Source organism: Hyperolius riggenbachi, chromosome 3 (genome assembly GCF_040937935.1).
Source record: "Hyperolius riggenbachi isolate aHypRig1 chromosome 3, aHypRig1.pri, whole genome shotgun sequence".
NCBI lineage: Eukaryota > Metazoa > Chordata > Amphibia > Anura > Hyperoliidae > Hyperolius > Hyperolius riggenbachi.
The window spans coordinates 350,673,008-350,689,562 of record NC_090648.1 but is presented as its reverse complement, the minus strand read 5'-3'; the positions used below and the strand labels follow the sequence as shown (position 1 = coordinate 350,689,562).

The following is a 16,555-nucleotide window of genomic DNA, read 5'->3' as shown; positions in this document are numbered from 1 at the left end:
ATAAAGTCAACTCACTGCTCTCAGTGGACTTTCTGACCCGTGGCTCCTGAGGCACCACACACTGCCCTTCATATACTCTGCTTCTATTATGCTTTGCACGTTTGACTCTAATGTACAACATTTAGCACCAGTACCCATTAATATCTGGTGTCAGATGTTTGAAGGTTTCAATCGGATAACAGCGCAGACACTGTTCATGTGCATGTCATAAATTTCTTCTTGGGACATGTGCTTTACATATTATACTCGTTTCCTATGGAAAAAGCTAGTCCTCCAGAGGCAGTGCACTACATTCTGGGAGAGGGTATGGCCTTGCCAACGCTCACATTTCCTCCCATGGAGGGGGTGACATGGTACAGTCCTCCATTGCCTTCCAGGATGGAGGGGAGTCTCCTGGGTACAGTCAGCCGGTGCAGATGGCATGGGTCAGACAGACAAGCAGGCTGCCAGGAAGTGCAGGAGGGAGCCAGTCAGCCTCTATGAGGCCTTATTCAGATTGTGTTCTGTTCGCTTGTCCGTCTGCATTGGGCTGTTTTTTTGGGGCACCAACTCCCCCCCCCCCCCCCCCCCCCCCAAATTCCCGGCGTGTAGGTGGGCTAATCGTTTTTGTCCTTAACGGTTTTCTAAGCGTTTTTTTCTGAGCAGTTTTGTAGTTCACTCCCTGATTTAAGTCAGGAAGTGAACTCTTTGACCCGGAAAATACAATGTACTTATTCTTAAAAACGCGAACGCAATTGCTACACAAAACGATTTTGTAAGAGTTTTGCTTTTCTATACTTTCCATTGAGGCGGAATTGCCTCAAAAATGGTACACACACCGCTTTGCTAGCCGCACAGCGCATAATCCACGCTGATATGAACCTTCTCAGACATTCATTGTCCACGCGGTCCAGGTGAGATTTCATAAGACGAAAAAAGCCGAAAACGCCTGCAGTGTGAACAAGCCTGTAGAAAGTAATGCTAAAAGTAATTTTGTCTTCTTTTTAGAACAGAAGAGATCTATAATTCCTAGAGTTCTGAGGGGAGAAAGTTCTGAGCAGTACATCTTTTCAGAAGGTCTAGAAAGTTGTATTAGTGTAAACTATAGCAAATGTAATTCTTTATCAATAGATAATCCATTGACAGATCAGCAAGCGGTTTTCAAATGTCTTTTGAAACCGATAAATGGACTTATAAAAAGAGCTTGTAACTTGATTCTGGTTGTGAAACAGACTGCAAAGTCTAATGTTAGCATTAGGAGCTGCAAACAGCAGGAGGGCATAAAATGACAAACAGCCATAAAAGATGTACTCAGTGGAGACAGAATCTCAATTACCCCAGAAGATAGTTTACAGAGCAGACAGTGGTAGTGGCCAATCAGAAAGAGGACCTGCCTGGCTGCAGAGCACATAATGACCCTTATTAGGTTTATGACGCCAATACTGTCTAATTTACACTGAAATTCTAGAGGGTCTGGAGAGATTGGACACCACTGCATCATTACCATGGATTATTTAGGACCCCAATTTCTCACATGCCATACAAACACTCTCCCTCTCTAACACATAACTGTCAGTTCACTTGCAAAAAAGTTCCAGGAAGTCTGTTACCACTATGACATTATAAAGTTGGCTAAAGAACTCCCCTGTGCAATTCAAAATGGCCATCTACTCGTCTATAAAATCCAGCTGCCTACAGTGGTTTTGTACCCAATACAATGCCAAAGCACTGTTTCACTATATCGCCCAATTATCAACATATCTAAATTAGTCTTCCCTTTCTAAAATAACATAGTTCTTTTAGTAGGAGCAGAAGATTACAGGCAGATTTCACCAAAACAATCTGATTGCCAATTGGCAGATTTGAACTATCGATCTGTCTATGGGCATCTCTAGGCCTCTTAAATATACACAAGTTAAAAAAAATAAAATAAAAATGGCAGTATAGGCCACATCAACCAACAAAGCATGTCACAGTACGAAGCCCTACCTAAGCAATCTGTTTAAAGCAAAGCAGGCAATTTGCACACAGATTAAAATGTGCATACTTACCGAGCACGTCTAATATATAGGTGTAGCTAATGCTGCCCATCTTGTTCTCTACCACACACGTGTAGTTGCCACGGTCAGAAGGAACCACGCTCTCCATAACTAGACTCCAGTGCTGATGTCGTAGCTACGAAAGATGAAAAATATTTACTAAAAACATTAGACACCTATTCCACACCAAAGACCATGTTTAAAGCATAACTCCAAGCTTACAAAGTCACCTGTATGGAAGAAAACCTAATACTCTTCTTCAGGAAGGCTCCTGCTGGTCTTATGCTGGATACACACCATGCGTTTCCGCGTTCGATGCGTCCGTCGATACGCATCGATTTCATTATTTCCGACATGTCCAATTCAATCTTCGATGGATCGTTAGGTCGATTTGCCATACTTTACATGGCAATCGACCTAAAAATCATCGAAATGCGTTTGAAAATGCTCGGAAATAATCGAACCGACGCGTATCGACGGACGCATTCAACGCAGAAACGCATGGTGTGTATCCAGCATTAGTCCTCTTCTTTCCTCCACAGGTGTTTGTTTCCTGACTGCCACTGTGGTAATTATGTGCAAGTCTCCAGAGGAGTCTTCCAAGATGGCCACCATGTCACTCTCCTTCCACTATTCGGCAAGCCGCTTTTGATGACAGGGCTGCTACCATCTTATCATATAATAATAATTTCAGTGACTGATATGGGAGGGCAGAGGACCCTGACGTCAGACTGGAGACTTGCTAAAGACCTCACCATGTTGTGGAGAAAGAGAAGAAGAGGACCAGGGACTGTCGGTAGTCTTCATGAGCAAGTGAATGTGCTTCTCAACAGGTTCAGTTAGTTGTTGATGATATACCTGTCATACTCAATTGACTCACCTGTATGCCTCCTATGCGATGTTCACCCCGAAATTCTCTCCCATTCTTTAGCCATCGGATGGTTGGCAGGGGGCTGCCCCCAGCCGCACAGCGGAACTTCACTGTGTTTCCAGCAGGCAAGGCATACAGCTTCTTCTCCATCCGGTGCGGATGTGTCCAGAATGGAGCTAAAATAAGTCAGATAAAATAAGAATGCTTTTGGCCAACTCTACATTAGAAGTATATATGTGAAACAGATTTTGGCAAGACTCCATAATCAAGGCAGGTTGATTACTAGCAGCAACATGTCTTTTAAAATGTTATCTCAAGATTAGCAGAAGTGAAAGCAAATAACCTCTTGCATTGCATGTTGTGAAATATATTATATTTGACTAATTACCATTCAGTGACAGACTATGTCGTAAAGTCAGGCTATTCATGTCTTATCTACTAGCCCTAGGGCACAGGTCAGCTACATAATTTCATCTTACTGGCCATCACAGACAGTCTGGTCTCTGGTATGTGGAGCATGCTGGCAGCAGACTGTTCTGCACCGACTGTACGGTTTATGGCCTTGCTGGGCGAAGAACCAGTTATTATAACCTCTAATTAGTAATCTGAACAAGAGAGCACTCACCTCGGTAGATATACACAGGATCCTCACTTAGATCACCCTGAAAATCCTCCCTACGGCCATCCTCATCGTCTTCATCTCCAGATGCCATGGAATCTGTAGGCAACAATTGTGAGAAGTGCTCAGAGCCACACAGGCCATGTTCTTTTGATCCTAATATTAGCATTAATAATGTACAATTACATGTGACACCGTAGGTCAGGGAGTAACAGGTTAGCACAAATTAGAGTGGTCAGCGTCAAATGTGGACATTAAATCTGCTCTGTATGCGGTCAGTAATCAGAAAGAGAGAGAGAACTCAAGAACATTACAGTGTTTATATAAACCGCTTAAAAGCATGTGGTGCAGTACAGCCCACGCTGAAGACACTTGATAAATACTGGGAACATTCTCAAAGAAAAATCAGAAGTCAGCTGTGTGTTATGGAAAATATAATGTAGCCAAGGATGCTGGAAGATATTCCTGGCTGGAGTACTGCTGCTCTATATAATATGTGCCTTTCTTACCTGAACAAGTCTGGAGATTAGCAGTCATGATTTTCCTGCTGTGACTACTTGTTTTGGGTGGGCGATTAAGTACTGCAAACCCAACATTTCAGCATCTATGAACCAACAGACCTGAGGCAAGAAAGATCTTTTGTTTTCTAAATGAAAAATTTCTAGCACAAAAACTTATCCACCAGGATGGGTTCCTGTATACTAGATCAGTTTCAGTCGATTGTAACTGTCTGTAAGGACAACTGATGTGCAGTCCCGTGTTCATGTTTCCCCTTTCACACTCTACCATACATCAAATCTGGCCCTCAGAGCCATTAAATTTGCCCCCCCCCCCCCCAAGTGGTTTCACTACTTTGCATTATGTCTGGCCCCATCTAGACCACCAGGGAAGCTATACTGGGGGTGAATCCCTAGAACACCAGGGAAACCATATTGGGGAGGTCAGGGCAAAGCACTAAACACTAGGGAACTGTATAGGGGGAGGTGGGGGCCTCTAGACACCAGAGAACTGTATCGGGGGAGGGGACCACCAGACACTGTATAGGGGTTGGAGTGGAGCCATTAGACACCAGGGAACTTTATATTTGAGTTTGACACCCCTGCTCTATACTTGTTTTGTTTTTTTTCAAGATGCACTGCTATGAAAAAAAAAATAATAATAATTTAAATGCCACACATTAAGTGAAAAAAGGACCTCAGGAGTTTGCTACGGGTGACATTTCTACATCCAGAGCAGTATGATGGTCAGCACTGTCACCTTACAGCACTGGAACCCCAGGTTCCGATTTCAGCCATGATTTCGTATGATCCTCTTCGCGTCCTGTGTGGGTTCCAACTAGATAATCCAGTTTTCCCTCAGCTCCCCATAACATACTGGCTTTTCTGCAATTCAACGAGGTTCACAGACTGCTAACAGTCAGGACCATGGTCATGACATCACATTGTGGGAGGGGTTTCACCACACTATCAGCCATATAGATTCCCTCCCAAATACCTTTCTATGGGGTTATGTCACAAGGCGATTCAGCATCAAATCACTAAAGACAGTAATAGCTGACTGTCACTCCCTAAAGAAAAGCATTTACATCAGAAGGTCCCTCGAAAAATTTTTTTGAAGCAGTGATCTTTCTTGGTCATTTTGTTGCTCCTCTGATATGGGCCTCAACTTACCTGACAGTACTGTTATATGTAGAAACTTCTATTTCAGTGAAAATAACCATTACATTGGTAAATGCAGCACGGTACTCTTCTGTAAGGAAACTCACCAACCACAGATATGGAGAACCTCTGTAGGATTTGACCAGTACCCCGAACCACACACAGATACAGCCCTGAATCTTCATAGGTGACATCTGAGAGTTCCAAGACATAGCCCTGTATCCGGATCTTTGCTCCTGGCAGCAACCTGTCCTGCTCTCTGTACCAATTCACATTGCTGCTGTAGTTGGTGTCACAAGTAAGACGCAGAGAGCTTCCAGGGTCAACCAGGAGATGTTCTTCAAGCTCAGAATGTGACTCTGTAGGAGGGGAGCAGAGCACACACAGGAAGTCAATACTTCGTGGTTTAGCAATATACAGTTCTTATCAGCAAGCAAAGAAAGACATTGCCAAATGTTTAGCTGCCCTATTGTGAACTTTGGTGGGCATGTCTTCCATCATACAATCCATTTAACACAAACAAACAACCACACACCATACCCCAAAAACTTTCTGCCAACCCATAGATACCTTTATAATGTGTATTTAGGGTTCCTGAAGGCTCAAATACATTCTGCTAGATTAGATATAGCTGAATTACCACCTTGCACTACTAGATATTGGAAGAGATGTCAGGAGAAATCTTCTACAATCAGTTGGAATGCAGACACTGTATGGCTTGTAGCAAATGTAGTACAAACATATGTGGTACAAACATATGGACATCTTTTTAAACCATCATAATGCACGATAGGTTTAAAGCTGCGTACACACGCTGGTTTGAAATCTGCCTCGACCTAGAATCTTGAAAGAAACCAGTGTGTACTGCAGCTCATGACATCTGCTAGAGATCAGGCATGCCATATCTGCTGCAATCGCTGATGCCCAAGCACCACAAAATCAAGCACCCCCACCGTTGCTCACTGTCAGTCATCATTCTGTCCCGTCCATAGCAACAGACTCATTGCTAATCTGGAGGCTAGTGACCCATCAACACTGCGCCAAAGGAAAAGCGTACCGATCCCAGCTAAGCAACAGAAATGCCTCTGTGTATGAGGCTTTACATCCACAGGCCAAATTTTAAACACAATACTGCTAGTGTACTCAAGTATCAAAATGGGAAACGCTAACATTAAGGCTTCGCTCACACGGACAGGTGAACTGCGCACTTGTTGGACAGATCAGCCTTCTGCTCACCAAGCACCCTCCAGCTGCAGCTCAATGACAGTTTGTAATCCCATGCATGTCAGAGTTTCTCATGCGATGCGTTGCCCAGCAGTAAGGGATGGTTCACATTGGGCTAAAAACGTACCGTTAAGCGGAGCGTAAGAGCGTATCTGTAAATGGATGCAATGCAATTCAAATAGGAAAGTTCACATTGGTATTTTAAAAACGGATCCGCTTCCTACATTCCGCTAAACTGATCGGACGTTCCCGACATGTACCATTTTTACGGAACGGACACGGACCTGAACGATTGACGTATGCAATGTATCTCTTGAGAGGGATATGGAGACTGCCATATGCATTTCCTTCCAGTGGCCTTGCAGTTCTGCTGATCTCTTTGGCGGAACTAGTGTCTGAATCACACACCTGAAACAAGCATGCAGTCAAACATCTTATCTGCATGCTTGTTTGCCTCTAATACCATTACATAGACCAAAGGATCAGCAGGATAGCCAGGCAACTGGTATTGTTTAAAATTAAATCTATAAGCAGCTTCCATATCTCTCTCAGGTCAGTTGCCCTTTGAGTACACTTAAGCCAAGTACAGATGCTCAATTTCTAGAGCAGTTTTCAGAACGAGTCCTATGCAGACCTACAGTCTGTTCTGTTTTATGATGTGGAAAGATGATGATCATCATTTTAAAACTATACACCAACAATCATCTTCTGACTAAATACAGCATGTTCAGTAAAAAGCTTTCCTGGAGCCTAGGTGGAAATTTCAAGCTTTGACTCAAAGGAACACTGAGGGATAATGAAATAGTCGGTAACATGTCAACGACTACACCTACAGAATAGAGTGCAGGCACATCACCAAGCAAGAGATGCTAGTCCAAGCCTCAACACATCATCATGTAGACCGTAAACACCTTATTTTAGTATTATAGTTTATTTATGCTGACCATGTCAAGAATTGTTTTAAGTTGGTCATACACAGGTCAACAGACCTGATCACTTTGATCAAACCTGTCTGTGATCTACGGACACAAACATATATGAGCAATTAGTTTTAAGTGTTCTCCCCATAATTTTTTTTCCCAGCCGGGTAGCGTGAAAAAGTGGGCGGGTAGGGCGCAACAGGGTAGTGCAGGGCCGGCCCAACTCCGCTTACAGCATATGAGGAGGCAAGCCAATGACGGCCAGGTGCTCACCAAAATTAGCCAGGTGCAGCACCCGGCTAAAAGAGGCTGGGGAGAACACTGAGTTTTGAATCAGGATGATACCATTTATTCACCAACTTAAAAGAAAAAAAAAGTACCGTGTTAGCCATAAGTAAAAGTTACAATACTCTACTGCTACAACATATACTGTATGACTGATTAACTTCTGACAGTTTATAAATTGAAAGCAGGATGGCATCTCTCATGCAGACTAGGAGGAGGAGCCATGGGCGTTTACAAGTCATACATCGTTGTACTGCTTGCAGCAATACCAAGCTAGTGCAGGCACCAGTTCAGTCAATTCTCAAATCAAATTTCCGATGAAATCAAGAATAAAGATAAAATGGCCACAAAAAGCTAACCATATACCAGTCCGTAATGAGAGAATATAAAATGGCCCCATACCTGGAAAACCTCCAAAACTCTTGAGAGGCAAATCCTACAGACTTAGGCCTAGTGCACACCAAAACCGCTAGTGCACTGCAAAACGCTAGCAGTTTTGGGAGCAGATTTCAGAAAGATTCTAGGCATGTTTAGAGAGGATTTCTAAACATACCTAGCGGTTTTGGCTGCATTTTTGTGTAGCAGATTACACTAATTGTTACAGTAAAAGCTGTACTGAACAGCTTCTGTAACAAAAAACGCTCTGAAGTAGCGTTTTACAGAGCGGTTTGCGTTTTTTTTCCTATCCTTTACATTGAGGCAGAAGCGGCTCAGAAATCCCCCCCAAAAAATGCTGCAGCCCGGGAGTTTGCGTTTCTGGAAAAAACAAGCCGCTCTGGTGTGCACCATCCCATTCACTTTCATTAGCCAAGCGGTTTCCCCCCTGCAAGCTTGTTAAAAAAAACGCTGCAGAACCGCTCCAGTGTGCACCAGGCCTAAGTGCTCACAACCTTTAAATAGAGACAAGGACAGACATACAAACCCAGGGAAGAGAGCCTATGCCAACATTGTGAGCAGATAATATTGGAGGACAAGAATTGCCTCCTGCTGCACTGCCCCAAGTATACTGCAACCAGGGAAACCTTTAAGAAATTGATGGAAATATTTCCAAACTTTCACACAGAGCATGAGAGAAAACTCAATTCTACTGGGAGAAGAGGAATCCAGTGATAATCGCCACAGATTAATAGGAACATACATGAACTGTAAACCTAAAAATGTCCACAAACTGCTAACTCACTGTACCCCTACCCCACCCACTTCCATGTCCCCCTGCTTTAGCAATGCCTGTATGAATCTTGGCCCTGCCAATAAAGCCATTTTTGATTTTAAGTGAATATGGTAAGTTAGTACATCACTTACTACTACCTAACAACTTTTTGATTGGGAAATGATAATTTGCTTCCTGTATTCGGCCACTATCGACCCACGAATGGCTAGATTTAAAATGCATTTAAACTGTGTCCTTATTTTAAGTTTACCCAATACCCAACTGGTATTGTTAAAAAGAAAATATGACAGCCACCACATCCCTCTCACTTCAGGTGTGAGCAGTCCATATAGTTAAAGCTTACTGCATTATTTTTTGATATGCTTTAGCATCTTTAAAAGAGCCAGAAAACATACCCAATAAATTGTGAAGACCTCAATCCTCTCTGCTTAGTAAGCATGGGACACATTAGCTGACCACTAACAGTAGCACCAGGACACAATGGTGCAGTAAAAGGTTAGGAAAATATGTACGCTACACATCAGCTGAATGTGTTAATGAAACACCTAACCTCCAATATACACATACAAATACATACATAGTATTTCTTGGGTCATCATGTTTGTTTAACCAGCAGATGAACCTTAATGGCTTCTTTTGAGTGAGAAAGACACACTCCAGAGAGGTGAGATTTTTCTCACCTTAGTAAATCAAGACCCTACTGAACTTGTGGTTTGACCTGGCTGTCAACTTTTGACCTTTACAAAAAGGCCTGCATGGCATGATCCTGAGCAGGGGCTTCTATGCTGGTGCCACCTGTGCCAGGAACCCAAGCCTCATACAGAACTATCAGTGTGACAGCACAGCTGCGCCCATTACCACTTCATGGTGGAAACGTGATAATGGCCATCCACAGGGAGACCTTTCTTTCATGGTTTTGAAATTTTTAGGCAGTGGAGAACGAACTGTCTATTTTCCGCACCACCCTCAAATATTTAGAGGGTTACAAGTGATTCTAAGCCTTGTACCATTTTGTACAGAAAGGGGAGCTAGATCTATAGAACAATAAGGAGGTTGAAGTAGACCTGAACTCTTGCACAGGACAAAAAGGAAAAACAGAGAAATGCACCTTGTATGTATTTACAGAGTTCAGCCTGTCTACTTCCCCCTCATCTGTGACTAATCACCAGTGTAAATTCGATCTTTCAGCTGTGTCAGCTGGCTGCCTCGACAGCTAATTTGTAAACACAGGATGCTCACCCTATGTCTACTTCCATGAAAGCAGGAAGTAAGACACTGCAGACTTATAGCAGGATTTGTATCAGCCATAACAAAGAAATGTTCTTCTGTAAAGGTTAGTATGCTGTTGTGTATCTTTTAGAGCAGAGAGGAAGATCAGAGTTTGTTGCAAATAAGATGAAAGCTCATCTAAAACGCTTCAACAGGTTTTCAATAATAGAAATGCCATTTAACACATATAAGCAAGTGCAATATATATTAAAAAAAAAGATCAGTTGCAACAAATGGTATACTGAATAGTTCATTTTATTTCACACATATGAGAATTCTCTGATAGGATTAGTTCATATGATTTTTGAGTGTTTCAGGACCACAACTTCATCAAAAGAGTGTACATTCTCTATGAACACAGGTATTTTTACAAATGAGCATATTGAAGAAGATTTTCCCCTCTGTGCAGCAACCAGGCAATAGAATGTGCACGCACTCCTTACACTGTCTCCCAAAACAATCATTAGTGATCATTTTGGCTAACAGCTTAGGGATGATTGCTGTATAGACTTGCTACTCCACTATCTAAGCACCCTGTTATCTTCGATAAACAAGGTAGAGGATATAAAAAGGCTACCAACAGTGAGTGATCAATAAAAGGTAGAAAACCGAGAGCCCAATATAGTGTAGCTTGTATTGGAGGAGTGCGAATGATAATGATGAAACGTAAGTATTGTACTTACAAACCAGGGTTACCTCCAAGGTAACCACTGAAAAGGCAGGTGGGGAGACCAAGCCTGTCCCCACTCAGGATTAAGATGTCGCTCTCTGTGGATAGAGGAGAAAAAGAGGGTGTACCACCCTTCCACCACGGGTGGATTATTGATGTGTAGAGCTGTACAGAGGCGCCAGTAGGATAAAAGTCACTAAAACGTTTAAAACGTTCGGGATGCAGTGGTGGACCAGCCAACCCAAAACAGACACAGGTACTGTCGATTCAAGTAATAAATAATTTATTTATATACTCCAAAGACAAGGTGTCTGTACAGCTCTACACAACAGTGAGTAATCAGTCAGTATTCCATCTAGAAATGTGCACGAACATGTGAAAAGGGGGAGAAAAAAAAAAAAAAAAAAAAAAGGGGGAGGGTGGAAAATTCAAAGCAATGGGCAATTCCCATTATCCTACTGTAAACTTACTGCCATCACCATCATCAGGCATAACTCTAGATCCCACTGGGCAGAGCACTATACCCATCAACAAACCAGATTCTCAGCAGAGACTATCATGAACAGTTGGTCCACCTACTGTGCTGCTGACACCTGTGAGCCTTCTTTAAAGGCTGCTGGGACTTGTAGTTTCCCAGCACATTACTGAAACCTTAAATCCTTAGAATATGAACTGTAATTCATCTACTTTGCTGGCCACACACACACACGTGTAATTTCTTTCCCTGGATGTCTGCAGTTACCAGTGGTGCACTGGGCAAACTGTTTGCAGCTATTAAGTACCAGGTGGTGCCCTCCTCAGATCTGGGAAGGTACAGTACACCCATGTGCTGACTCTACTCTGGCTTTCCTTTCCTGAACTGTGCTCACAATCAAACATTCTGCCTGTTGGGTTCTGCTATATTCCAGGTTATTCTTCTCTCGGTTCCCATACACCTAGAACTGTCACATGCATAATTACATTAATAAAATGGAGAAGGGCACACACCTGGTGTGTGTGTGTGTGTGTGTGTGTGTGTGTGTGTGTGTGTGTGTGTGTGTGTGTGTGTGTGTGTGTGTGTGTGTGTGTGTGTGTGTGTGTGTGTGTGTGTGTGTGTGTGTGTGTGTGTGTGTGTGTGTGTGTGTGTGTGTGTGTGTGTGTGTGTGTGTGTGTGTGTGTGTGTGTGTGTGTGTTTAGAAACCGGTCTGCAACTTCTATTATGAAGAATAATACAAAGAAAAAATAAAATCTGTATACCGTAAATTGATGCAGTTTAGAAGCACCATGAGTAGACACAGCATGAGAAAAGTAACTAACTGCAATACAAGACTTCAAACGTAAGCCTTGTAACTTATCCAAATCTTGCATGACAAATGGATTTTTGAACAGGTTTCTAAAAAGAAGGAAAGTGTAATGGATACAATAGTTGCATTATAGACTGTCGGTTCATGTAATTACCTTGCTGACTGGTCTGGTCTTCTTGCTTCGCAGGTTTGCATGATGTCAGTGTGACAAGAGCCAGAGAACAGAGCACAAGCCTTACAAAGTGCAGCATGGTGTGGCGTTGTCTCGCTGTAGGTCTGGGTAAGGCACAAATGGCTCCAAATGCACATCAACTGAAAGAGAGATATTAAAGAGGTAACCATAGTGAAATAGTTATGGGACCTCCCTGCAATCCCATCTCGCAGTACAGAATCCAGTCACTACACTCTCGTAGCAGCTCATGTACAATGTAATGACTGTCTTCATGGCAATTTAGTCAAAAAGATCAACCTGAACTGTATGCAGTTATTTTACCTCAGAATATCTGCTGGCTGGGTAACTGAGTACTAAGCTGAACTGCACAGGCCCCTTGCTCGTCTCGGACCCCTAGCAGCAGTACGTTTGCAAAATAATCCTAGACACACACCACCTTCTTCCCATTTGAAATATATACATCAAGCAAAAACACATCTTGTGGTAAAATTTGCCATTGTTCCAAAGAAAATTGGGTAGCAGTGATTTGTCACTGATACTTGTATTGAGCCTGCCCCCTTCACAATGTAAAGGATCATTCCGCTTAGCCCCATTATCCCTCATTGATCCCCCCATGGAGATGCCAAATCTGACCTATGCGGGTGATCAGAGCCTGCACTGGATACATATGACTAATGCTAGGGCAACAGCAGGAACTGCATGGCAGCCCCAATACGTGCAAGAGCACCCCCTGCCCCCCCCCCCCCCCAAGAACATATGGTTCAACCCAGCAGACTACCATTCAATAGCAGCAATATGCCATATTTTTTGGGATTGATATAGATAGATATACATATACATACACACACACACACAATGTCTCAAAAATGTACAACCAGCGATAGTTTCCTTCTAATTGTTATCAATGAAGCTGGTTCCTACATTCAATATTCATTTGACCAACCCTGATATGCATGCCTCAGTCACAAACAGGATCAATCTAAAACAACCAAATCTATTCCACGTACAGGTAGCTATACCATCTGAGCTGTCACTTTAACGTTTTTAGCAGTACAGTACTATGAAATATGACAAATAAGGTCATTATATAAGGTATTCCAAAGACTGTGAATAGATACAGCATACTGTGACAGAAGGCCATGAATCCCAGCAAATTATCCTACAGATGGAAAGCTGAATGACTTCACTGAATAGATATACCATTCTACGTAAGTTCTATAAACATACATCATGCTTGCCTCCCATTCCACCATTACTCATGCACAGATCCCTGATCGCTTTGGTCCAGCTAGCGTATCTTGTCTCATTAATCACACAAAATCAGGGGATAGGAAAGTGCACATGGTGAATCCCCACCCATTAGTGCATTCCAAGGGATATCAATGTGTAACTAGCTGCAGGGACCTGGGGCTCTGGCTTAATCTTTGAACACAAATCGACAAAGGCCTTTGTGTGCCAAGGCTACTCTGGTTATAGATTTACAGAATAGTTATGGTACCAGAGTGAGCGTTTACACAGAGTCTCTCTGCAACCACACAAGATAAGAGCAAAAAGAAAAAAAAAATTAAACAACACATACATCATCATCCTCAACCTTCCCCGATATACAAGTGAACCTTTCCTAAAACAACACTGTATTCAAATCACAGCGCTGGTATGCAATAGTGTTGTCCGGATCATGAACGATTCGGATCTTTGATCCGAATCTATTTTATGAGTCGATCATCCGAATCATCAAAATGAGTGATTCGGATCGCAAAAGGGGCGGGGCCAGGAGCGACACGCCCCCTCTCAGCGGGCAGCTGGGTCCTGGAAGCAGAGCAGAGATGGATCGCTCTGTTGGAGGGGAGCCAGCCTTGCAGGGAGACAGGTAGATGAGAGAGAGGGGACATGGGTGCCACTGCCAGATATGTGTAGAGCACACATACTGGCTATAATGTGCTGCTCATTACAGGCTGTCTGTTCCGTAGTTGTGCACAGGGAACAAATGGGAAAGTTTTGGCTCAGCTCAGCTCAGCTCAGTAACTTTGCAGACAGTGTGATTGCAGTGCAATATGATCCAACAGACTCTGCTCTAAACAGCTACACTTTACTTTGGGGAATGCTTTCTTTCACTGTGCGACCTTTTCTTTCAAAGTGTACAGATGAACATATAGGTGAAATATATGTAAAGCATATGATTGCAGCATGTGGGTATTGTGTGCAAACATTTCTGCTCTCTGCTCCTCCCTTCTCTGTCCACTCCCTGCCCTCTGTCCATCTTCTCCCCTTCTCTGTGTGTCCACTCCCTCCCCTTCTCCTGTCCACAGACCTGTCCTGCTGTTCATTTCACCCCGGATGCTTCCGGTAGTAAAATGATCCGAGATTCGAATCAAAGATCCGGATCTCTTCAATGATCCGATTCGAATCATCCGGATCATTGAAAAGATCCGAACTTCCCATCTCTAGTATGCAAGAGCAATGCAAACAGCCAATCATACAAAACTCTGGATGTTCCAGACCAGTTCCTGCACTTCCATGCATGCATGCCTACCACTGATTAACAATACATGCAGACGCTGCTTTCAAGCCTGGACACTAGTGACATTTTTATATTTAGCATCTCCACAAGCAGAAGGTCAGATTGCAAAATACTTGCTGCAGACACAAGGCTATTTATAAAGGGAAAGGGCAGTAGTAAAAAACACACAAGGCAAAAGTATTATTCTAGGGAGTACACGTGAAAATCCATGTAACCATCACAATCCATCTAAACACATAATAACCATTGCCTAAGAGCAGAATATCTCAAATCAATTACATAAACATCTCAAACAAGAAATTTAATTTTTCAACAAAATATTCCCTTCATTCAATGGGCAACACACATAACTTTACGAGTCACAGTTGAGGAAACAAAAATATGTGTAACAAGATAGATGCATAATACTGATCATTTTGGGAAAAAGAAGAAAAAAAAAAGTTCAATTAATCCTATTTCCATGAAAAAGGAAAATAAATAAATTAAGGGGGTAGGGGTTGGGGAGAAAGCACCATTCACTGACAGGGCAAAATAGAGAAATAAAACGTCACCTGCTTGACATATGAATAAGGAGCTATCACTGGAGGGAGCATCACTTAGGAGGAAGGTTATAGACCCAGATTATCCACATGGCACTTTGGCAGTTCCCTGGGGCCTGAAGAGAAACCAGGGGCCTGGTTGATGCGAACCCCCAACAAATACTACCAAAAAAGTAAGGTGGCCACCAGGGATGGGCCAAAGTTGCTATCCTGCATTTGGTACCATTTCACCTTGATCTGTCTCTAAAAGACCCCCAAGGACACGTCCATAAATTCACAAAACGCAGCTTGTCAAAGGGCAATCAGCGAGCAGAGAGGTGAGATTTCCCAGCACTGATACATAAAACTGGTCCTATAAACAGTGCTGATGTGACACTAAACACTGGGAATAGCTCGCACACCCCCTTCTGCCCGCCCAGAGCGTGGAAACAAGCAGTGGGCTGCACAATGTGCTCTCACCTGATTAATCCGGCCAGCAGCTCACTTACTGGGGTGCGCAGATGTTCTCCCCATTATTAGACAAGCTGGCTGCATTCCAGTGACGAGACATCCCCATGTGTGTGTATATATCTCCCAAACACTGAGCTCCAGCGTGCAGTCCGCTTCAAGCAGTAAACAACATCCAGCACATGTCATGCAGCAGCAGCAGCGCTCCCCCAAATATCAATCCAGCCACTGTAGCACCTCGCTGTGACCTGCCTGACAATCCAAAGCATTGAGGCTCGTCCGCTCCGTGGCAGCTGCCTAGTCCCATCCACCTCGGCTGTGTTGCTGTAGTGAGGATGCCTCCCTCCTGCACATCCCAATGAAACTTTCTCAGGTTACACTCTGCGGGCTGTCCACTCTTTCTCTCCCCCTTAGCACTACACACAATGGACTATAAGGGTGCAATGCTACAGGGAATCCCACCACAAACACCGCCCCCAGGCTCTGCCCCCCTCCCTCCGGCTTTATTCAGCAACCCTCCCCCATCCCCAATTCACCCTTTTCACACTCAAATTAGCTAACTTCTCCCCCAGCTTTGTGCGGGAGGATTAAACTGCTTCACTTTGCTGCCCAGCTCTGGGCTTTCTGAGTCGCAGCATGGCTCCGGGCTTTCTTTACAAAAGCCCTCTACCTAATGATGACATTCCTAGCGGCTCTAGGAGGGACCGGGGTGTCCTATTGTCACGGGCATCTCTGGCTCCCCAACATCCTCACGCTGTAGTAAGCAATGTATACATTGTGGACGCGCTCATTTCTAATCGTGCGTCTGTCTCAGGGCAGGAGACAACATGGCTAGCACATTTTATCAAATCGCTTTAGTAGCCGAAACCTGTTTATGTTATTTTGCTT

General features: G+C 43.4%; 1 protein-coding gene across 3 annotated transcripts in view; it reads right to left on the bottom strand.

Moving 5' to 3' along the window:
• The window catches only part of FGFR4 (fibroblast growth factor receptor 4), a 37,850-nt gene extending 21,772 nt beyond the window's left edge, over positions 1-16,078 (bottom strand). The window contains exons 1-6 of one of the 3 annotated variants that reach the window (XM_068277062.1): positions 15,680-16,078; positions 12,143-12,300; positions 5,274-5,525; positions 3,515-3,607; positions 2,899-3,065; positions 2,031-2,154 (exon numbers count right to left, since the gene is read on the bottom strand). In XM_068277062.1, the coding sequence (XP_068133163.1) occupies positions 2,031-2,154; positions 2,899-3,065; positions 3,515-3,607; positions 5,274-5,525; positions 12,143-12,239 (733 nt within the window). In that variant the 5' untranslated portion in view covers positions 12,240-12,300; positions 15,680-16,078. Of the gene's footprint in view, positions 1-2,030; positions 2,155-2,898; positions 3,066-3,514; positions 3,608-5,273; positions 5,526-12,142; positions 12,301-13,387; positions 13,492-15,232; positions 15,445-15,679 lie in introns of those variants that run through there. The other 2 variants (XM_068277064.1, XM_068277063.1) reach the window with 2 other exon arrangements.
• Positions 16,079-16,555: the final 477 nt, after the last annotated feature.